The following is a 24,383-nucleotide window of genomic DNA, read 5'->3' on the forward strand; positions in this document are numbered from 1 at the left end:
ATTAAATTAAATTAAATTAAATTTGAGTCAAAATTAAATTAAATAAAAATTTAATGAAATGAAATTAAATGAAAGTAAATTAAATATAAATAAAAATTGAATTGAATTAAATTAAATGGAATTAAAATTAATATAAAATAAAATATAAATTAAAAATTAAATTGAAATAAATTAAATATAAAATAAAATACAAATTGAAAATTAAATAAAATTAAATAAAATATAAAATAAAATATAAATTAAAAATAAAATAAAATTTAATTAAATTATACATAAAATAAAATATAAACTAAAAATTCAATTGTATTAAATTAAACAAATAATTAAATTAAATTAAATATAAAATAAAATAAAAGATGCATATAAAAGCAACAATAACATTATAATCAAATAAAAAAATATCCTCTGCAATGCAAGGCAAATCCAACACATAAATTAATTGCTTTCAAATTTCAAAAAATAGCCAAAATATCTGACCAGTATCTGATTTAATTGGAGCATCCACACATGGCAGAAATAGATTATCTGGAGAGAAAGGGAGAGAGAGAGAGAGAGAAGAGCAAGATGAAGAGAGTCTTTGAGCCTTTACAGTGAATCCCCAGTGATTGACAGGGCGGCTTTATCCATCCAATATCATCCAGCTCACGTTCTCATTCCCCTCTCCGTGGCCCCGCGCGACACCATCTGACGCCCGAATTAACCCTGCGCTGCCGGCTGGAGGAGGCCCGCAGGATCCCTAATCAGCAGCTGATTGCGGCGGCGGCGCTCGGGGAGAGAGAGAGATGCTGATTGAGGGTATATGGAAGAGGCTTTGATTGTTTTCAGTCAGGTTGACAGCTGAGGAAAACTGCTGCTAATCAGCGTAGTCCACAGACTGGCATGAGTGGCAAATGAACAGTCAGAGTCTAAACACATACGCACACACACACACACACACACACAAACACACATACACAGGCTCATTTAGATGTTTCGCTTGGTTAAGTTACTGTAAGCAGAGCAAATAGAGAGCCGAGCATTAATCTTAATTTTAGCTGTGTGTGTTATATTTAAAGAATGATCGAATTGCAATGGAGGTAACTATTGTTTCATACTGTTTGATCAGAGTTATTTATTACAAATATATTTTATGAAATCAAGACATACTTACCCTTTTCACTCTGAAATAGGCTACTGTGTTTCTATTTTTTATTGCAATGATCTTTTTAATGAAAGCAAAACACTAAGAAGGCAAGGCAAGTTAATTTATATAGCACATTTCATACACAATGGTAATTTAAAGAGCTTTACATAAACAGGAATAAAAGAGACAAGTATAAGAAAATAACAGAAAATAAAAATGAAAATGAGTTAAAAACATGCTATAAAAGAATGAAAAAGAAGGAAAGACACGATAGTGCGATCTGTCAGACGTAGCACAGTGCTCATTCAGTAAAGGCACAGCTAAACAGATGCGTCTGGATTTGAAAGTACCTAATGTTGGAGCACATCTGATCATTTCTGGAAGCTGATTCCAGCAGCAGGGTGCGCAGTAGCTTTGACTGAACTCTTGGAATTTTTAGTTTATATGATCCTACAGATCTGAGTGATCTGTTCAGTGAGCATATCTGTAATGTATTGAGGTCCTAGGCCATTTAGTGATTTATAGACAAGTAATAATACTTTTAAATCTATTCGGAATGTAACTGGGAGCCAGTGTAAAGACCTGACGACAGGTGTGATGTGCTCTGATTCTGGCAACTGTGTGCTGGATAAGCTGCAACTGCCTCTCTGTATTTTTGGGAGGGCCAGTGAGGAGTCCGTTACAGTAATCCACCCTGCTGCTGATGAAAGCATGAACAAGTTTCTCTAAGTCTTCACTGGAAACAAAGCATCTAATTCTTGTAATGTTTTTGAGATGATAGTATGCTGATGTACTGACTAATTTGACATGACTATTGAAACTCAGATCTGCCTCCAGAATAACACCAAGATTCTTGACCTTGATTGATTTTTTGACGTTTGATCCCTAGAGCCAAGGTACGCATTATTCACTTTGAGCAAGATTTTTCACTCTAAAAAATGCTACGGTAAAATAACAAATAGGGTTAAAATATCATATATATATTTTTATTATTATTTACTTTTACTTTTCATACAAATATGTGTAAGTATAGTAAAATATTAATTTAATCTCAGTTCTTTTTTTAACTGTGTGTGTTATATTTAAGAAATGGTCAAATTGCAATAGAGGTAAGTACTGTTTTTTTATTTAATTTATTTTATTTTTTATTTATTTATTTATTTATTTTTTATTAAATAAAGACACAACTGAAAGATTTTCCACTCTAAAAAAATGCTATGGTATTTTTAACCCAATTCAAATATGGGTCAAATGAATGGAAAAACTAAAACATTAAATTTAAATTTAAAATTAAATAAAAATTCATATTTATATATATATTACAAATTTTCATACAAATATGTACAAGTATAATGGAGGATAAATCCTAGTTCTTTTTTAACCATGTTTTTTTATTTAAAGAATGGTCAAATTGCAATGGAGATAAGTACTGTTTTTGTATTTTTTGTTACAAATATCGTTTATAAAATCATGACACACCTGCTTGAACAGCAAAATTTTTCACTCTGAAATATGCTATGGTATTTTTAACCCTAACCAACTCAAATATGGGTCAAACGAATGGAAAAACCCAAACAACTGGGTTAAAATGGAATTTATACATTATACTTTTGAACTTTTTATACAAACATTTAAGCAGGTATTTAAACTTTTTAAAGTTGCATTAACTTGAGAGGCAAGATATATGAATGTATACTATGAATAATAATAATAATATTAATAATAATATGAAAAATTAAGATTTGATTTTTTTTTGTGACAATATTGAGAAGAAAAAAATACTATAAATTGCTAAAAGTGTACTAAAAGAATCAGGTCTAATTTATTTGAAAGGAAAACTAAAATATTATATATTTTTAAATATATTTATTTAACATGACCAGAAACAGTAAGGGTGTGCTTGTGCTACAGTATGTAAGGAATGTATAAAGTTAAACATTCTTTCAGAAGGATAATATTTCCTGGATAGCCTCTTTTACTGATGATCAAAACAAAAGTCAATTCAGCCAAGAAATCAGAGTTTACACAAGCCAGCCGTATCAAAGTATCACACATATTTTGTTCCTTATAGATATTTTTCGTTATTGACATGCCAGTGTTACTGTTTAAAGAATTCCAGGCATGTCAATCACCAAGAACCACAGAGGAATAAAGTAAAACACACACACACACACACACACACACACACACACAGGCCTGTCATTGCTTGTCATGTGCCAAAAAGAACTCCATAGAAGTTTCTAGGTCAGAGTATTTATATATAAAATATTGCGATAAACTATTTACAGATGTGCACTGTTTTTGTATTATTCATAAGACAAACTTGATTTCCTTTTAGTATTTTGATGCAGGTTTGCAGCAAATGTATTTAATTCCAATAAATATCCTATACCAACAACATATTTAGAGAATATAAACGATGCTTAAAAAATGTAAAAAGGTTTGCATGAAAATTTGGGGCCATTTACAAAATGGTATTGAATTATGTGATCTTGCATCTACCAGGAATTAAAAATCGAACTCAAAATATACATGAAATCACATTGCATTAATACTTGAAAATAAGAAATACTTTTTGTTTAAAGGGGAGCAATTATGCCCATGTTTACAAGATGTAAAATAAGCCTTCTGTCTAAAAAGTGCGTGAAGCTTCAGCCCAAAATGCCCCACAGATAATGTTTCATAAGTCTCTGAAACTGCCCCGTTAGGCTTCGATAATAATTATGCCGTTTTGGTGACTGTCTCTTTAAATTCAAATGAGTTTGTGCTCTTTTCAAAAGAGCCTGTGCATCAAAACAGGCCTACTGTTATCTCTGTGAAAAAGTCTGGAGACACAATCCTCTTAGGGCGTACTCACACAATGCAATCCGAACCGTGCCCAGGCTTGTTTCCCGAATCGTTTGAGAAGTGTGAGTGCGCTGAATCGGGCTCAGGCATGGTTCACTTGGCCGACCCTGGCCTGGTTGGTAGAGGTGTGCCAGAGCGCGGTTTACTTAGGCTCAGGCGCGATACGCTTGTGTGTGAGTGCAAAATGAGCCTGAGCCCGAATCTGAAGACGAGACGTGACTTTTAAGGTATTGTTTCATGTGCGTTTATTAATCATTCTCACTGTTTAATGAACGTAAATGGTCGTAGTTTATTAAAGACGCAAACCCCTCACTGCACGACAGCTGCACCTTCAGCAAACCTCCTAATTATTGCAGCACGAGGACTTTATGGTTGTTGATGAGCGTCAAAAGGGCTGACCTGTTCAGCAGAATATTTGACTGCGTGTCACTGTATATCAAACGACTAAAGCGATATAACTAAAGAAATGTCCACTGTGCTGAGCGAAAGCGTGCCCAGGCCTGAATGCAATGTGAGTGCGGGCACTCGGGGGAGACTGGAGGGGGGACAAGCGTGCTTTGGCCGGGTTTAAGGCAACTGTACATAGTGTGAGTACGCCCTTAGTCGCTGACATTATCAGGTGAAAACTCTGGTGCATGTTGCTTCTCACTCAGGGCTGATTATTCTTTGCTGATAGAGCTGGCTATATTCACACACAACTGTGTTTAACCCCCTTATAAAAGTGATTTTTGCACAATAGGCGCCTTTTAATGTGTGTTTCTTCTGTTTTCCCTCATTCATCTCCTCAGAGAAGCCAAAGGAGAGTGAATATCTGTGGTGAAATGAGAAAAATCCACTTATTTAATGTTTTCATTTCTAGAATCAAGAGTAAATAAACTCTCTGGACAATCAGGTTCAGCTCTGTGCCTCTGGGAGCATTTGCTAAACTCCCAAAAGGCTTTTTTGGTGTTAAACTTGCTTTTCAAGAGGATGATGCAACATTTAAGCATGCAGTGGCAGATATAGAAATGCATGTGCAGAAAAGAGCAGCATCACCATCTGAACAGCTGGTACCTAAAAAATGATTATACACTGAAAAAAAAATCTAATATTGTAGATAAGCATTACTAATGCTGCTGAAGTTTCTATTACTGTATAGCACTCAAGAAACTTCTGCAAACCCAAAGCAAAGCACCACTAAGTGGCCAACGAATGCCAAAGCACAGTCCAGAGGAAAGTGAATTTCCATCAGAGTTCTCAGAAACCTCAAATATAAGAACCGCAGACGATGCAGCACACAAATGCTAATCATCCAGTAAGCAGGAATATTTTCCTCATGACTTGATTTACTCTCAGAAATAAAGATATGTGAGCTGTCACTGGGGATTTTCAAAACGTATTTGCACCTAAATTTGTACCTATTAAAATCCTACTACATATTAGTACCTCCTGAAAAAAATGAATTCTGAAAAATTGCTGCAAACCATTTGTTTGGGCTGAATTTAAGCAAACAAAATTAATTTAGCAATGTTCAACAAAATTTCTTTGTTTCAATTCAGCCCAAATACAATTGTTTACAACTAACTAACTTTAGTAAAATTCAGCAAGGAATCATCTTTGAATCATTTTTTCAGACATTCACTTTTGTACTTTTTAGGTGCTGCTTGTTCGAGCTACTTATTTGAAATGAGCTGAAGCAACACAATTCCTGATGTTTTTTGGGACATTTAAATAGTTTTATGTTCAGTCCACTTCATTTTTTTAAGCTAACGTAATGGATTTGTGTCAGGAAAACATGAATGAATTGTGTGGAAACCTGCTTTTTTTTAACAGCGTACCTTCCTTCACTATAAAAAGCCATTAGATATTTTTAAAACATTGTGAAACCAAAGCCTTAAATGCTACAAGTTAAGTTTACTTAAGAAAGTGAGTAAACCTGATCACTTGGAACTTTTAAGTTGCCTTAAATTAATATTATAATAATTATGCACACAGTTCATTTACTTAATCATTGTAAGGAAACAGGTTTACTCCCTTTTTAAAAGCTAAAGTCTACTAATCACTCTGACAGTGTTGAGGCAGAGGTGTTCTGAAGCAAACTTATCAATCATTAAATTAAAACATAATTAAGATCCAAAATGTGCATAAGATAACTCATCAGAATGCAATGCATAATTCAGGAATAGTTCAATAATAATAATTCAAGTCTGCACCAACTCACGATGATATTGCATGGCAATTCATATTTGCATAAATGATTTACATGCTAAATCAAACTATTGTTAGGTATTGGTCGTGTTTTTAGTTGCTGCAGTTGTTTTCGCTTGTGTTAAGTTTGATAGTTTCTGCTAAATTCAAACTACTTTCTATAGCACTTTTAAAAACACAGAAGTGAGCCAAAGAAATATATAATAAAATAAAATAAGCATAATAGTATAAAAATCCTAAAATATATGATAAAATATATCTAAAACACCTGAAAAGGCATATATATTTAAATAAGCATTTGCTAAAATCAGTTTTCAAATGGCCAATGAAAAAAGTTAAGAGCTGATTTAAATGAAAACAAAGAAGAGGCCTGTCTAATGGGCAGAGGTCAGTCATTGCATGTAAAACTCCATCTTACTCTGCAAAAGAGCAGCTAATTTGATGTAAACTCGTGCACATGCAATGTCTCTATGACCTCAGACTGTAATTGCATTAAGTGACCGTCACCATAGAGCTGCTGCTGAGTCACCCCAACCAAAGACTCAATGTCACAATACCAGACACACACACAAAACAGGCCGAAGAAGACGTCTGCTAAAAAGTCATTCAGTGTAACAACCGTTTATGTACAAAATATTGCTATGGATATTTAAAACAAGACTCATTTGATAATAAAACAGCCCAACAAAAACATGCTAATGCTATTTAATTATAACTTTAAATCTTTACATTTTCACCTATTTTTTTAGCATGCTGCTTTAATCATTATACATTTACAATGCAAATTAGTATGATCACATATTTTTTAGCATATTTTACAGAGTACAGGTAATTACAATAAATTTATTGTTTTTATTTTACCCAAATATATCTGTTAGACGCAGTGACATTACTGGGGCGACAAGGTGGCTCAGTGGTTCCTCCACAGTCCCCCACTATGGGTGAATTGACTTGAACAGTTTAATAATCCCAGTCAAACTTGCATCTTAATAGACAAAAATGTAGCTTTGTTGTACATGACGGGCAGAATAGATTATATAGACTATACTTGTTATTATTATTCATTATTTTTGGTTCTCCTTCATGAAGTACTATCAAAGCAGCTTTACAGGATTATACTTGTTTGAAAAGTAAATAGAAAAAAGCCACTTAAATATCTTAAAGCAAATAATATTAAGTGACAGTCATAATAAAAGTAATAATAAGCAATAAGTATAAAAAAGGTATTACAATTATTCACCACCAGAGGGCAGCGCTGCACTGATATATTTCAGCCACTTTCCACCAACTAAAGAGCTCGTTATTGATTTATTTATGTATTATATAGTGTAGGTGTTGTTTGAAGTCTTTAATGTCCTGAATCCTCTTTGGCATGTTTGCTATTTAATAATTTCTATAATTATCATTAGGCATACTGTTATTAATGTATCACTGTTGTCGTTTTAAAAACCAAGATCTGATATGATTACTTGCTTTATTTTAAAAATATCAGTTATAGAAATCATCTCATCCAGAGTTATGCTTCAATTCGGGTGTTTTAGTGAGTGTTTTTAATGTTTACACCGTGTGACATTTTGACAGTTGCTCTGTCAGAAACCTCCCCTCCCCTTCTGAATAACCTTGCCGGATTACCATATAATTATCATATCATTACCATCTCATTATCATAGGGGAGCCAATTGGGATTAGGTTTAAAGTCTTTCTGTTGTGTTGTTTTGCAAATACTGTATCTGGACATTTTCATTCAATCATTAATTTTACTTCAGCTTCCTCACTGATTTATCAGTAGTCGCCACAGCTGAATGAACCGCCAAACTACTCTGGATGCCCTTTCAGTTGCAACCCATGCTGGGGAATAAAATGGATATATAAATATATATTTAAATTTTTTAAGTGCTGTCAAAATATCATACGCAATTAATTACATCCAAAAGAAGAGATACAATATAGCCTATATATACACTCACCGGCCACCAAATTTCTAATCAGCCAATCACATGGCAGCAACTCAATGCATTTAGGCATGTAGACATGGTCAAGAAAATCTACTACAGTCCAAACTCAGCATCAGAATAGGGAAGAAACTTGATTTAAGTGACTTTGAGCATGGCATGGTTGTTGGTTCCAGACGGGTTGGTCTGAGTATTTCAGAAACTGCTGATCTCCTGGGATCTCCACGCACAACCTTCTCTAGAGTTTATAGAGAATGGTCCAACAAAGGGAAAATATCCAGTTAGTGGCAGTTCTGTGGAAGCAAATGCCTTGTTGATACCAGATATCAGAGGAGAATGGCCAGACTGGTTCCAGCTGATAAAAAGCCAACAGCAACTCAAATAAGCACTTGTTACAACCGAGGTCTGCAGAAGAGCATCTCTGAACACACAACACGTCCAACCTTGAGGCAGATGGACTACAGCAGCAGAAGACCACACCGGGTGCCACTCCTGTCAGCTAAGAACAGGAAACTGAGGCTAGATTCACACAGGCTCACAAAAACTGGACAATAGGAGATAGGAGAAACATTGCCTGGTCTGATGAGTCTCGATTTCTGCTGCAACATTCGGATGGTCAGGTCAGATTTTGGCATCAACAACATGAAAGCATGGATCCATCCTGCCTTGCATCAACAGTTCAGTCTGGTGGTGGTTAGTACCACTTTTGTCAACGCCACAGCCTACCCGAGTATTGTTGCTGACCATGCCCATCCCTTTATGACCACAGTGTACCCATCTTCTGATAGCTACTTCCAGCAGGATAACACACCATGTCATACAGCGCGAATCATCTCAGACTGGTTTCTTAAACAACTAAATGAGTTCACTGTACTCAAATGGCCTCCACAATCACCAGATTTCAATCCAATAGAGCACGTTTGGGATGAAGTGGAATGGGAGGTTCGCATCATGGATGTGCATCTGACAAATCTGCAGCAACTGCGTGATGCCATCACGTCAATATCGAGCAAAATCTCTGAGGAATATTTCCACTACCTTGTTGAATCTATCCCACGAAGGGATTAAGGCAGTCTGATGGCAAAAGGGGGTCCAACCCGGTACCAGTAAGCTGTACCTAATAAAGTGGCCAGTAAGTGTATGTGCGTACAGTGCATATTTATGTTGTATGTCATATTTATGACTTCTTGCCTGTTTAACGCCGCTGATTACTGAATGAAGTGGTTTAATAATATCAGGGTTCACATGTCAGGCCGTCCAAGTGTATTAAACACCTGCAGGTGGTCTGATATCTCTCCACTAGGATAATAATTACTTTTCAGTGTCCGCAGAAGATCATCCAAAATCCCACTGTGACAGACCTGATCTGCAACTCTTTCCTCTGTAATGCTTATATTCCTGTCCGTATTAATTGCAACCACCAAACATGAGCATCGGCCGTCCCAGAACGTCCTCTCAAAGTCACCTGGCATTCATATCATGCACATTAGATCGTCCATTTCTCTCTCACTCTCTCTTTCTCCGTGTGTGTTCTCCATTACAATATTAAACAGAGTCTTACTTAAGCTTCTAGTCAAGGGTGGCCGTGAACTGAAATTTTCCCCAAAGTGCTCCAATCCATCACAGGGACAACAGTGGGCCGAGCGTCCATGCATCATTTTACAGAGGACGAGGGAGGGCTGAGGTGTAAAAGAGAGAGAAAGATGAGCTTTTTCCTGCCAGCAGGGGGGTTTAAGAGCTGTGAGCGTTAGAATATCATAATCTAAACGCTGGTTTTAATTTGTCATAAGAAATGAGAGACCCCCTCCCCCCTGCTGAGAGCAGATCTGAGGCAAACACAATAACTATACACTGAGGGGAAAAATGATTGATTGGATTTAATACATTTATTTTAAGGTAAGCAAACAATTTATATGGGCTGAATTTAACAAACTAAGTTTTAAGAACATTACTGAATTGAATTTGTTTGTTTAAATTCAGCCGATATCGATTGTTTGCAACCACTTAGCTTAAAATAATTAGTAAAACCATTGAATCATTTTTTTTTTCAGTGTAGCATGTATGCATATGTATTTATTATGATCATTTCTAATGCAAACACATCACTATCATTGTTTATAATAGCTTTAAAAATGAACACTAACCTTTTAAAATGATGTGAAGCTGCTTTTGTTCTGCTCTTTTTGACTTTAAATTAAATAAAAACTGATGGCTTAATTTCATAGAAAAATATCATAAAAATACCCCTTTTTTACTAATTTATTATCATTTTGCTTTTTCAGTGATTAACAGTACAGAAAGACTTCCTAAAATAAAACATATTCGGGCTCCGGTTTCCCCCACAAGTCAAAAATGTGGTATAGGTGAATTGGGTAAGCGAAATTGTCCGTAGTGTGTGTGTGAATGAGTGTGTGGATGTTTCCCAGTGATGGGTTTCAGCTGGAAGGGCATCCGCTGTGTAAAACATATGCTGGATAAGTTGGTAGTTCATTCCGCTGTGGCGACCCCAGATTAATAAAGGGACTAAGCCGAAAAGAAAAAGAATGAATGAAGAAATAAAAAAGAAATGGTATAAACCAATGGAGGAAAAAAAATGATTGAATCAAATAATGTGGTACTGCTTTTATATAATTCAGTAATCAATTCCAAATCTTTTAAAATGATTAACCCTTCCTCTTGATGAATATGCGATCTTCCATAATGTTATGCAAACCTAAACATCCCCCTTTTTTAAAAACTGTATTTTGGGACTTCACTAGTAATTCTGACTTGTTAATTTTTTACATAATAATAATAAAAATAATAGTGGCAACCCCTGATTAATAAAGGGAGTAAGTCAAAAAGTACAGAAAGACTTCCTAAAATAAAACATATTCGGGCTCCGGTTTCCCCCACAAGTCAAAGATGTGGTATAGGTGAATTGGGTAAGCGAAATTGTCCGTAGTGTGTGTGTGAATGAGTGTGTGGATGTTTCCCAGTGATGGGTTTCAGCTGGAAGGGCATCCGCTGTGTAAAACATATGCTGGATAAGTTGGTAGTTCATTCCGCTGTGGCGACCCCAGATTAATAAAGGGAATAAGCCAAAAAAAAAAAAAAAATAATAATAATAATAATAATAATACTTTCCATTTAATTTTAAATTTAATACTTTAAGTATAATTTAAAAATAATAGACTAAATAATTTGTCTTCTAAATATGCAGATATTTTGGTACATAAAGTTTTCTTTAAGTAAATGTCATTTAAGTGAGTTTCCAATATAAATTATGGTAAATATGCATAATAGTTATTACTTTTCAAAGAAAAACATGTTAAACACGACATGCACTTTTCAACTGCATTGTCAAAAACTGCATTTGATATTAATTCAAAGTATAATACACATATAAACAATTAAGTATCTAAAAAATATGCCTTAATAAGTCTTCCGAAAAAAGTCTATTCTATCAAAATACCCTATTCCTTTCCTGTCATTTTTAAGTATACTTTTATATATATACTATATATACTAATATATATTTATATATAAACTAATATATATATATATATATATATATATATATATATATATATATATATATATATATATATATATATATATATTATTTTCCCCTTTTTTAAATATTTCCCAAATGATTTTGAACAGAGCAAGGAAATTTTCACAGTATGTCTGATAATATTTTTTCTTCTAGAGAAAGTCTTATTTGTTTTATTTCAGCTAGAATAAAAGCAGTTTTAAATTTTCAAAGACAATTTTAAAGACAATTTTCACAAACAGGGGGGCTAATAATTCTGACTTCAACTGTATATAAGCTATTAAAGCATACGCAACTTAATTTGTCAGAAAGAAACACCTAGAAAGCACCTAAAATATGAAAAAATGTAAAAAAAAATGTTTTATTAGTGCTAAGAAAAAACATCACTACTCTGAATTAAGACTTTGCCGCCATTTTGATTGGCAGGTGTCACATAACACTCGGCGGCATTTGGGCAATTTCTCTCTCTTCTGTTTGCAAAACATTAGCATTAGCGTAAGGGAGAGAAAGACGTGCGAGATCAGGTCGCCGCGGTACAGATGTTTTAATTGCGTTTGTGTCAGTGTGAAACACGATTAGCGTTTCTGCTCATTAACGAGCTGATGGGCCCCTCGTTCCGACACCTCACTAATGCGCTAACACACTAACACCTCACACATCACATTCGGATGCGAAGACTGAAACAGAATCTAATCAACAAGGACAGCAACACATACACTTAACCGCTCTGCAGCAATTAGACGATCATTTGCTCGAGCCTTTTGTGTCTGTGTGTATGTGCCGGTGTAATTACGTAATGGACGGTTGAATAAAGCTGAATTTGGTATGGCGAAGTTCTCTGGCCCCTGAACGACGCCTCGTCTGTTTGGGTTACAGTTATGCCGTGTGTGAATTTTTACGCATGCTATCTGAACGTGAGCTGCTGAACGTTTAGCCTATTTCCAGCTGTTTGGATGTTGATAACAGCTGGTCGTGTGTTTACAGCCGAGCGTTTCTTTGCCAAGACACAAAGTCAAAGGTGTCAATGCAAATGGCTACAAGCAACCTGCTGACATTACAGTTTTAGGTTCCACTTTATATTACTATAATATACACTACTATGTTCTTATATCAAAATATAAATACAATGTGTTGACAATTTTTAGTGTAGTATACAGTATTTAGCTGTAATATAAACTGTATTTGGGCGACACACAGGGTAACACGATCACCTCGCAGCAAGAAGGTCGCTGGTTTGAGCCTCGGCTGGGTCAGTTGCCATTCTGTGTAGAGTTTGCATGTTCTCCCCCATAAGTCCAAAGACATGCGCTGTGGATGAATTGGGTAAGCTAAATTGGCCATAGTGTATGTGTATAATTGAGTGTGTGTGGGTGTTTCCCAGTGATGGGCTGCAGCTGGAAGGGTATTCGCTGTGTAAAACATATGCTGGATAAGTTGGCGGTTCATTCAATGAATGAATAAATAAGGAATGAATGAATGAATGAATAAAGTGTTTTTTACTGTAGGACAGTTATGCGGTTTGTTACTGTATTTTAAAGTTGCATTGTGAAAAGTACTGTATATTTTAAAGTAAATATCTACATACATTTATATAAATACATACACGGCAAGATAAATGGTGCTGCAAATACAGTATTATTTACTGTAAATTGATTTATTGTAAGTTACTGGCAAAATACTGCCAGTAAGGTACTTTAGATTCTACAGGAAATAGTTAAGTGTTATTATTATTGTTAATTTTATCCTCTATACACTGACCGAATTGATTATAAAAAGTTACTTCTTACCTATAAAGCTTTAAATAATTTAGGTCCTGTTTATCTACCCAATCTTCTGTCTCATTACAATCCAAGCCACTCCTTAAGATCTCAAAACTCTGAGCTACTGGTAGTACCCATAAAAGCAAAGACTACTAAAGGAGGTGGAGCCTTCTCTTATATGGCTCCTGGAATAGCCTTCTTATCGTATGGAGCTGCTCTTACTAAATCAAACCAAAAATGGGGCGACACTGTGGTGCAGCAAGAAGGTCGCTGGTTTGAGTCCCGGATGGGCCTGTTGGCATTTCTTTGTGGAGTTTGCATGTTCTCCCCGTGTTCGCATGGGTTTCCTCCGGGTGCTGTGATTTCCCCTACAGTCCAAAGACAAGCGGTCCAGGTGAATTTGGTAAGCTAAATTGGCCGTAGTGAATGAGTGTGAATGAAAGTGTGGGTGTTTCCAAGTGCTGGGTTGTGGCTGGAATGGCATCAGTTGCGTAAAACATATGCTGGATAAGTTGGTGGTTCATTCCGCTGTGCTGACGCCTGATTAATAAAGGGACTAAGCCGAAACGAGAATAAATAAATAAAACCAAAACACCATGGGGATTGTATTTAAATCATAGTAACCCCAAATTCACCATATTGTGTTGTGCTAACCACAGTTTAACTATGGCTTGTGTGGTAAAACTGTGGTTAAACATGTATGGTAAAAATTGTATCAAAAACCATGGTGACTACAGTTTTACTATAACCATTCATTCGTTCATTCAATTCTTTCCCTCCAGCTTAGTCCCTTATTGGGGTCGCCACAGTGGAATGAACCACCAACTATTCTAGCATTTGTTTTAAGCAGCGGATGCCCTTCCAAAAAAACTAGTATTGGGAAACACCCATACACTCATTCACACACATACACTCATGCACTACAGCCAATTTTGTTTACCCAATTCACCTATAGTGCATGCCTTTGGACTGTGGGGGAAACTGGAGCACCGAGAGGAAACCCACGCCAACAAGGGGAGAACATGCAAACTCCACACAGAAATGCCAACTGGCCGAGCTAGGAGTTGAACTAGTGACTTTCTTGCTATAAGGCGACGGTGCTTACCACTGAGCCACCATGCCACCTTAACTATAACCAACCATGGTCAAATATTCACAAGGGTGACCAAAAAATCAATTTTGGGATGCACATTTATTATTCTTTTAACAGTGTAGCCTGTTCTTTCCCAGACATCACACCATGTTTTACACCATCATGCTAAAAAATGATGAATGGCATCTCTCTTTTGTTTGCCTCGCTATCGCATCGCTTGCACCAGATTATTCACTTTCTGTGTGTCAAGCACGAAAAGAAATAATACAAAGGAGCTCACAATAAGTAGATTTGCTTTGGTCTCCTCTCGCTGCACATGCGTGTGTGTGTGTGTGTGTGTGTGTGTGTGCAGGCTGCAGCAGCGTGATACGGCTTGAACACACACTCTGAAGTGGACAGATATGAAGAATGACATTTAAAACGCGCCACTGTTTGTCTCTTTTTCTCCGAGACCCTGGCGCTGACTGAACGCCCCTGTCAATCTCCGCCATGTCAGACCTGCGAGGACGAGGCAGGTGTGTTTATACTGGCAAAACAAAAAGCGGAAGACGCAAACAAGAGAGATGAAGGGGCGAGAGGCATAAAACAGGGAGAAAGTGTATCATAGAGACGCTGAGGAATCAAGAGAGACCTTTCCTCCTCCTCGTCTTTGGCTGTCTGTCTCTCACCTGCGCATCAGTCGGGTTTGATTGACAGCTTGGCAGAGATCAGTGTCTGGCTGATGTGAGGGTGGCAGACCTGGAAACGCAGAGCGAGGCTTTATCAGCTGCACTGAGAGAGAGAGAGAGAGAGAGAGAGAGAGAGAGAGAGAGGAGGCGCACAGAGAATACAGTGTGAAAGAGCTATAGGGAAGGAGAAACGGATAAAGGAGGAGAGAGAGAGAGAGAGAGAGAGAGAGAGAGAGAGAGAGAGAGAGAGAGAGAGAAAGAGAGAGAGGTGGAGGGGGAGAGAGAGAGAGAGCTCTTTTACTGCCGGTCTAGAATGTGACTGGATTCTTAAACAGCTTTACGGAGAGTAAGAAACAGCAAGCAGCAATTCATCAAACACATACCTGCACACTGCTGAATGAAACCAAAATAACTATATATATATATATATATATATATATAAATACTGATTTTGGTTTCATAAATCACAAAATATTGTGTGTTTATATACTATATATATCCCTTTGGTATGAATAATTTTGGGCTTAACTATATATAGACTTTTAATTTGACGATTTTATATATATATATATATATATATATATATATATATATATATATATATATATATATATATATATATATATATATATATATATATATATATATTGATTTTTATTTTATAAATAAAAAAATAATGTGTGTGTGTGTGTGTGTATATATATATATATATATATATATATATATATATATATATATATATATATATATATATATATATATATATATATATATATATATATATATATATATATATATATATATAAATATATATATATCACCTGTGGTATGAACAATTATGGGTTTGACTACACACACACACACACACACACATTTAATTTGATGATTTTGGTTGTGGTAATTATAAATAAAATTTCAGTCTCACAAATCAATGTAATAACCTAATATATGTAATGTAATTGTATACAATTTAATATTAATTTAAATATAATAATATGTTTGCAGAAATTATGAAGCTGTGGAAGAAAAAAATGATTACTAAAATGTATTCCCAAATAAAATTACTTTTTAATTTTCAGGTTTAATTTTTTTTAAGTGAAATATGTATATTTGCAGAACTATGAATAACAAAAGTACTATGATATTTCAGTAATGCTTTAATAATATATCATACTTTTAAAAATTATATAATAAAGAGATTTTAAGAAACTTTAACCTAAATTCTTTAAGAAAGAATTGTGTTAAAACTTGCCTCAAATAGGAAAAAGTAAAAAATAGGCTTCATTGTTGAAAAAAATAATTTTTTTTTTTTTTTTTCACTTTTGGAGTGCTTATACATACATATATACATAGACATATACACTACCTGACTAAAGTCTTGTCTCATTTCTAAGTTTTTGGAACAACAAATAATAACTCGACTTCTAATTAATCATTTGGTATCAGAAGTGGCTTATATAAAGGCAAAGGCCTCTATATTACGCTTCTTTTACCACAATAAAATATGACCATGCCTTGATTTTTAATGATTTAATTAGGACAGTAAGGTCTGACTTTGCTCAGACAAAAGTCTTGTTACTTAACAGAAATAGTACAGCATAGATTATAAAGTCATGCTGCAGTGGGAAAAGAATAAATATTGTGTCTGACTCCCATGAGCTTGGAGGACTGCATCCCTACATCTCTGCAATGACTCAAATCACGTATTAATAAAGTCATCTGGAATGGCAAAGAAAGCTTTCTTGCAGGACTCCCCGAGTTCATCATGATCCTTTGGATTCATCTTCAAAGCCTCCTCCATCTTATCCCAAACATGCTTAATAATGTTCATTTCTTGTGACTGGGCTGGCCAACCCTGAAGCACCTTGACCTTCTTTGCTTTCAGGAACTTTAAATGTGGAGGCTAAAGTATGAGGAGCGCTGTCCTGCTGGAGAATTTGCCCTCTCCTTTGTAATGTAATGCTCAGCACAAATGTCTTGATACCGCAGACTGTTGATGTTTTCATTCACTCTGCAGATCTCTAGCACATCCCCTTACTGAATGTAACCCCAAACCATGACTTTTCCTTCACCAAACTTGACTGATTTCTGTTAGAACCTTGGCTCTATCCAGATTCCAAAACGTCTTCTGCAGCATTTGTGATGATTGGGATGCAGTTCATCAGAGGATTCATCAGAAAAATCGACCTGCTGCCACTTTTCCAAATGATCAACGAGAAGTCAAGGTATTATTTGTAGCTTTTACAACTGGGATCCATGCAAAGACTTTTGTCAGGTAGTGTATACACACATATATACTATACACACATTTGTGCACGTAAATTTTTGTTGTGATTTAGCTTTGGAGAAAATGTTATGAGCTTGATTAAAATGCCTTACTTGGCTATTAAGTCTGCAATTATCACAAATTCTGATCGATCTGCTTTTCCAACTAGAGCGGGGAACACGACAAGGGTGTTGTTTACGTCTGCTGCTGTTTGATCAGCCCTAGAACCCTTGGCTGTATACGCACCCATTCTGAGATTCAAGATATGTCTTGTGGAAAATCTGAGGTTAAACTATCCTTGTATGCAGATGATTGACTATTATTTTAAAACAACCCATCTGCTTTGCCATATTTAATGGAAACTCTTAATATTTTTGATTCCGGTTATTCAGTTAATTGGGGGAAAAGTGTGTTTATGTCTCTGGGAGATGGTTTAAATTTGTTCTGCATGTTTGATATTTTGAAATGTACAATATAAATATTCAAACATGCCCACATCACCTGAAATCATCCCTCGCATAAAACACCCACACCTGTCTTACACTAATTTCACGTTCTTAGTCTCGTCCTAGTAAAGGGTCCTTCCCTGACAATCACTGCGAGTCTGTTTTATGGTCAATAAAAGCTTTAAACAGCAACACTATGTCTTTGCTTTAAATGGCGATGTCTTTCCTTTAAGCGGCTGCTTTATAGCGTGAGTCGTAAAGGCTGTATAATTCAGCAGCATTTTACTGATGCTACTGCTGCTGCTGCTGGCACTCTGCCTGCCAGTCAACAAATACCGCTTGTGCATGGAGAGCGGAAGAGAGAGAGAGAGAGAGAGACCCAGATGCCCTGCTGCACTGAATCACTAGCTGTGCTTAAACTCTGTGCAGTGAAACCAATTCCATTACAGAGACACACAAACCTTGAGTCGCACCGCCAGAATTCTGATAAGATTAGAGCTCGGGTGAAATTAGGGAAGAATCATTTTCTGTGCTCTGAAAACATGATCGCCAATGGCTATGATGTCATGAATATTCAGAGCAATTGCTTGAATAATTACCAGTTGAACTTTCAGTGCTTTGCCGGCGTACACATATAATGAAGCATTCCGGATCTATAAAATGCTTAGGATGGTATTGATACTAAAATACTATAGCTTTTTAGGTTAGTGGGATAAAATTGCTTACACTCTTGTTCCCAAATCCTTCAGTTCTTCTTTAAAAGGCAAGTGAATACAGTATGTTAATGTATGCAAAAACTTACACTGCAAAAATGCTTTTCTTACTTAGATTTTTTGTCTTGTTTGTAGTCCAAATGTCTAAAAATTCTTAATCCAATAAGAATTTTCTAGACAAGCAAAACATGTTACCTTGTTTTAATAAATAATCTGCTAATATTAAGTGATTTTTACCCTAAAACAAGCAAAATAATCTGACAATGGGGTAAGCAAAATAATCTTATGTCAAAAGGAAAAACAAGATTATTTTGCTTACCCCTTTGGCAGATTATTTTGCTTGTTTTAGGGTAAAAATCCCTTAATATTAGCAGATTATTCCTTAAAAGAAGGCAACATGTTTTGCTTGTCTAGAAAATTCTTCTCGAATTAAGAATTTTTAGATATTTGGACTACAAACAAGACAAAAAATCTAAGCAAGAAAAGCATTTTTTGCAGTGTATACTATATACATTTCTGTAGAGTGCAAATTATGAAGCCAGAGCTACGTATGGCTGCATTTGGTCTTTTAAACAAACAGTACGAGGCGGTATGATGCCGTTCCTGACGGCAGCTAAACAACTTCCTCTGCTGTTTCCAGTTTGTCCAGTGGCTCGCCGTGTACTCCAGCCGGATTTGAGACACAGTGAGGAATTAACTACGACAAGTCTGGCATAGAACAGTTCCAAAAAGAAAGGTAAGACAAAACAAAAGCCAAAAAATAAATAAATAAACAAATAAATAACAGGGTGAGAAAGTGGTAAAATCTGGAACCATTCTTTGTCAGACTTTAAAAATACTATCGGTTGGGTTTAGGGAAGAGAGTGGGTGGGGTTATGCGTCAATTGTACGGTCAGTCAGCTAATCAGTCAGTCAACAGTGGCCTCTGGTGGATTTACATGAGAACATCGGGCACGAAAGGCACTCGTGGGAGACATTTGAGATTTGAAAAGCATAAACAGCGTTCTTTGGTGGATCCACAAAAACTGCAAAAAAAATAAAAATAATGTAGCCCCTGGGACGTATTTGGCACTATCCAGAAATGTATACAGGGGTACATTTTCAGAATGAGCCTGGGTTACTCAAACAACACATTTTAAATGAGCTGAAAAAACACGACTCTTGAGTTTTTTAAGCAAGCAACTTAATTGTTTTATGTTCGATCCACTTAAATTTGTAAAAACGAATTATTTAACTTAATTCCTTCATGTTGTCCCAAAACAAATCGATTCTGTGGAACCCAGCATTAATTACAGTGTGTTAAGCTCTCTCAATCACTGTACTGTTGCCCTAAAACACTAAATAAAATAGTCATAAAAACATAAGTATAAATAAAACAAAAAAGCGTGCATAGCATGGGAATGGTAACATAAAATTAGCGGTTCTAAAACCTTGACTTTTCCAAACCACGGAAACCTTGAAACCAGTCATCGCCCCATGCCTAATCTTCATAAGGGATTCATACACAATTAAAGCAAGCACCCGCTTCAAGCTCCTTTCTCTTGGGTTTTCCCCTCACACACTCTCTCTCTCTCTGTTTCACCCTTCATCCATCCGCCATTCCTTCCATCAATCGCTCGTCTGTCACGCTGCAGGAGCACCCAATCTATCACGGGTTAGAGTTCGGGGGCACAGCGACTCTGAGCGCTGGAGCGTTTCCTCCATCTCTTCTCCTCCTCGCTCTCTAACAGGCAGAAAGAGTGAAGGGAGCCGCAGCGGGATGCAAATTTTCACTCAGTATTTAACGTTCCCGATGAACGCCGGAGCTGTTTTGTGAGCTCTGTGATAAAAAAAAAAAAAAATGATGCATGATGCAGCCGTTTTTTTTTTTTTTTCTCCCAGGGGCCACGACAGACATTAAAACTCAAGCCAACTCATTACCCGGCATGCGTGGAGAGTAGGGCATGTGGGGATTTACTTTGGGCAAGTGGTCTTCAATAAGTCCTGCTCTTGAGATCTGAGGTTTTATGTGAGGTGGCGGGTCTATTTCTGGAGTATTTGTGATGTGTGTGTGTGTGTGTTTGTGTGTGTGTGTGTGTGTCGCTGAAATGAATGAGATATTGAGTCGCTCACCTCTTCTCTGCCCTCTGATTCCAAATTGAATTTGAGGGATCTTGTGGGTGGGACGGCCTCCAACTGCTCAAAGCCACATCAATTACTATTGGCCGCCGAGGAATTGATTTAGAAATCACACTGCATGCAGAAGGGCGACATATATTATTTTGAAGACACATGCAACTGCACACACCCAGCAGCATTCGTGAACTCACTACAAGTCAAAGACTGAGTTTGTATACACCCTGTGAAAATCGCTGAATTCAACACAATCGATTAGTGTTGGGAAAACATGAAGGAATTAAGTTATCTTATTAGTTTTTAACACATTCAAGTTGATTGAACATAAAACAATTAAGTTTTCCCAAAAAGACTTAAAAAACGAACAGCAAACATACTTTTTTTGAGTGCAGATCAGCTACATCTTGGACTCAAAAAAGTGATTAGTCGACTTTACTTTTTAATTGTGAGTAACCAGGATGGCTCAGTGGTTAGTACTGTTGCCTCACAGCAAGAAAGTCCCTGGTTCAAGTCCTGGCCGGGCCAGGTGGCATTTCTATGTAGAGTTTGCATGTTCTCCCTGTGTTCATGTGGGTTTCCGCCAGGTGCTCTGGCTTCCCCCACAGTCCAAAGACATCCTGAATTTTGGTACACAAAATTTGCTATAGTGTATGAGTTTGTGTGTGAATGCAAGAATGTATATCTGGAAGGGCATCCACTGCATAAAACATATGCTGAAGTAGTTCATTCCGCTGTGGTCACCCCTGATTAATAAGGGACTAATACGAACGAAAATGAATGAATAGTAAGTAAACCCATTGCTTTTAAAGCAGTTCGCAGATTAGTTGATCTTTCTTTTAAAAAGTGAGTAATATAATTGCCTTATTATGAAGTAAATGAACTATGTGCATAATTATTACAATTTATTAGTCAATTTAACAGTTAGCTCACTTAGTAAAGTCAAATTGCCGCTTTTAGGACGATAGGTTTACTCATTTTTTTAAGTTCCTTTACTAGTCACTGTGTTTATAGATATAGATAAATTATACTTATGACCTACGCATTCAGCTGGCTACTGTTTGAAGTTAATAAACTTCACTTCACATCCTCCTCAATCCAATGCTGTTTTTTTTTATATGAATGGTCAAAGATTGAAAAGCAAGCTGCTGCTTTTGAGATCAGAACCAACACAGGTTCATTCTGAAAATGTAGCCCTATACATTTCTGGAGATCGGGATGTAGCCAGATGTACGTACGGCTATGACGTCCTTACTTTACATGTTAGCTGCTGACCACTTACCTCCATATAGGCGGCTTCCCCTCTGCTACCAGTTTACCCAGCAGCTCAGCATGTACATCGGCGGACTTGAGATGCAGAGAGGAGTTGACTATGACGACAGGATTTGAGTCCGACGAAGAACGGTTCTAGAAAGTAGTTAAGATTAAAGCCAAAAAATAAAATAAACAAGTAAATAACAGGGTGAGAATGTGTTAAAATCTGAAAACATTTCTTTAGCGTTTCATTATCTGCATTGCTTTTCAAATCACTGTTGGTTAAGGTAGTGGGTTTAGGGGGTTGGTGGGTCAATCTGTGCTTTTTAAAACACTCAGTCGATGGCGGCCTCTGGTCGCTTTACATTAGAACAGCAGGCGTGTATGACACTCGCGAAAAAAACTTGAGATCTCAAAAAAGCGTACACAGTGGCCTCTAGCGGATTTGAGAAAACAGAAACTGCAAAGAATGTAGCTCCTGCGACGCATTTCATGATCTCCAGAAATGTATACAGGGGTATGTTTTCAGGATGAGTCTGGGTTGATTATAACGTATCCAATGTTCCACACTTTTTTGTCCGTTAAAAAAGTGCTTTATGTCCAGTATTTCAAGACAACAGGAATAATAATTTCGAAACTGATGTCTCTCTATTCTCTTTCTGAACTTTCATCATATTTACATGCATATAATAGATCGCCAACAGCTAACTCCCTGTAACTTTCACATCGTCGCCCGGTCAGTACCTGGATGGGAGATCACATGGGAAAGCTAGATTGCTGCCAGAAGTGGTGGTAGTGAGGCCAGCACGAGGCGTTCAACCTGTGTGGGTCCTAACACCCCAGTATAGTGAAGGGGACTCTATACTGCTCAGTGAGTGCCGTCTTTCGGATGAGACGTTAAACCGAGGTCCCGACTCAGGTCATGGTCATTAAAAATCCCAGAATGTCCTTCAAAAAAAAAAAAAAAAAAAAAAGGGTACCCCGGATCCTGGCCAAATTTGCCCACCTAACCATCCCCATATCATAATTGTCAGCTGGAGTGTGGTGTGTAATCTGGCGCAATATGGCTGCTGTCGTGTCATCCCGGTGGATGCTGCACACTGGTGCTGGATAAGGAGATTTCCCCAATGTGTAAAGCACTTTGAGTGTCCAGTAAAGCGCTATATAAATGTGAGGAATTATTATTACTATTAAGCAGCATTTTCAGATGTTTTAGTTGGAGGTTTTAAAAAATTCATGTGTGAATAAAAATTGGAATAAAAATACAGTTTTAATACATCAGGATTAATGTGGATGCAGCATTAGTTCGCTCCTGTGGCATTTCTGAGGTGCAATCAATCACCCTCTCCAGATCCATCGATCACGCTCAGGTGAGAAAAGGGTCAAATGCGGCCAGAGTGTCAGGACCCCGGACGGTGACCCCTGATAAAAAGCACAACCTCTGATTTACAGCACACCCCAGACAGACGTATCAGTGACCTTAACCATGACCGTAGCCATGACAATCAGCCGCGCTTGCTGTGGGAGGATAATGAGAGACGCCGGTTTGTGCATCAGTGCCTTATGTACACACACACACACACCTGATGTGCAGTGCTGGATGCAGAGTTATTGGTGAATAGTTCTGCCCAGATCGACCATCTCACAGCCTTGACTACACAACAGATCAGCCACTGGAGCTCCAATGCTAAAAAATGGCAATCTCAAATGATTTTATAGTTTCAGGAGAAAAAACACGTACACAAACATCCACATGAAAACAAACACTACTCTGGAAGATAAAAATCAAATGCAAACACAAATGTCTTTGTCCTAAAAAGTGGAGCTTTTACTGTTTTATAAATGCGCAACATCTGGTTTTCATTAACATATCATTTACGAAATTATCATATTCAATTAAAGCTTAACATGTCTACGAGATGGTGTGCATTAAATTAATATGACGGTGAGTTCAAAACAAAAGAGATAGAATCAGGACAAGACTCAACATTTGAATCAGCTTGGCATGAACTTAGAATGAATATCTCAATCAAAATACAAAAGGTCAGGATGAAGATTAGAATCAGGAGTGCAGACAGAATAATAATCATGATCAAAATCTGAATCAAATTCTAAATAAATCAAAATAATATCAAAATCAAAACAAGAGTTAGAACTGGAATAAAATTCAGAATCAGGATTCAAATCAGGAATCAAATCAATGAATCAAAGTCATGCCTGTCAACACTCTTTTGTTATTTCTCCCAAAAACTCCCAAGATTTTACCTGGCCCCCAATATTCAGCTTTTTGGTACAGTCTGTAACTCCGCCGGGTTGTCAACTTTGGTATATTATCTGACTACAGCGGCCGCCCGCTTCATAGTACAGTTACTAACACCACAGTACAGTTACTAACCCGGTTTTCAACTGTGTTATTCAGACAAACAC

At 36.6% G+C, this 24,383-nt stretch overlaps 1 protein-coding gene across 7 annotated transcripts in view; it reads right to left on the bottom strand.

The window, feature by feature from the left end:
• Positions 1–589: 589 nt before the first annotated feature.
• LOC148679905 (uncharacterized) overlaps positions 590–24,383 on the bottom strand; it is a 52,096-nt gene continuing 28,302 nt past the window's right edge. For 2 of the 7 annotated variants that reach the window (XR_015942184.1, XM_088649945.1), the window contains 4 exons: positions 21,985–22,109; positions 20,703–20,822; positions 15,166–15,235; positions 6,763–9,788 (listed from right to left, as the gene is read on the bottom strand). Coding sequence is in view for 1 of the 7 variants with exons in the window: in XM_088649945.1 (XP_088506071.1) it covers positions 15,205–15,235; positions 20,703–20,822; positions 21,985–22,109 (276 nt within the window). In the remaining 6 variants the exon portion in view is untranslated. Of the gene's footprint in view, positions 906–6,762; positions 9,789–15,165; positions 15,236–15,318; positions 15,340–20,702; positions 20,823–21,984; positions 22,110–23,539; positions 23,644–24,383 lie in introns of those variants that run through there. The other 5 variants (XR_015942185.1, XR_015942183.1, XR_015942182.1 and 2 more) reach the window with 4 other exon arrangements.

This window comes from Danio rerio, chromosome 4 (assembly GCF_052040795.2).
Source record: "Danio rerio strain M-AB ecotype USA chromosome 4, GRCz13ab, whole genome shotgun sequence".
Lineage (NCBI taxonomy): Eukaryota > Metazoa > Chordata > Actinopteri > Cypriniformes > Danionidae > Danio > Danio rerio.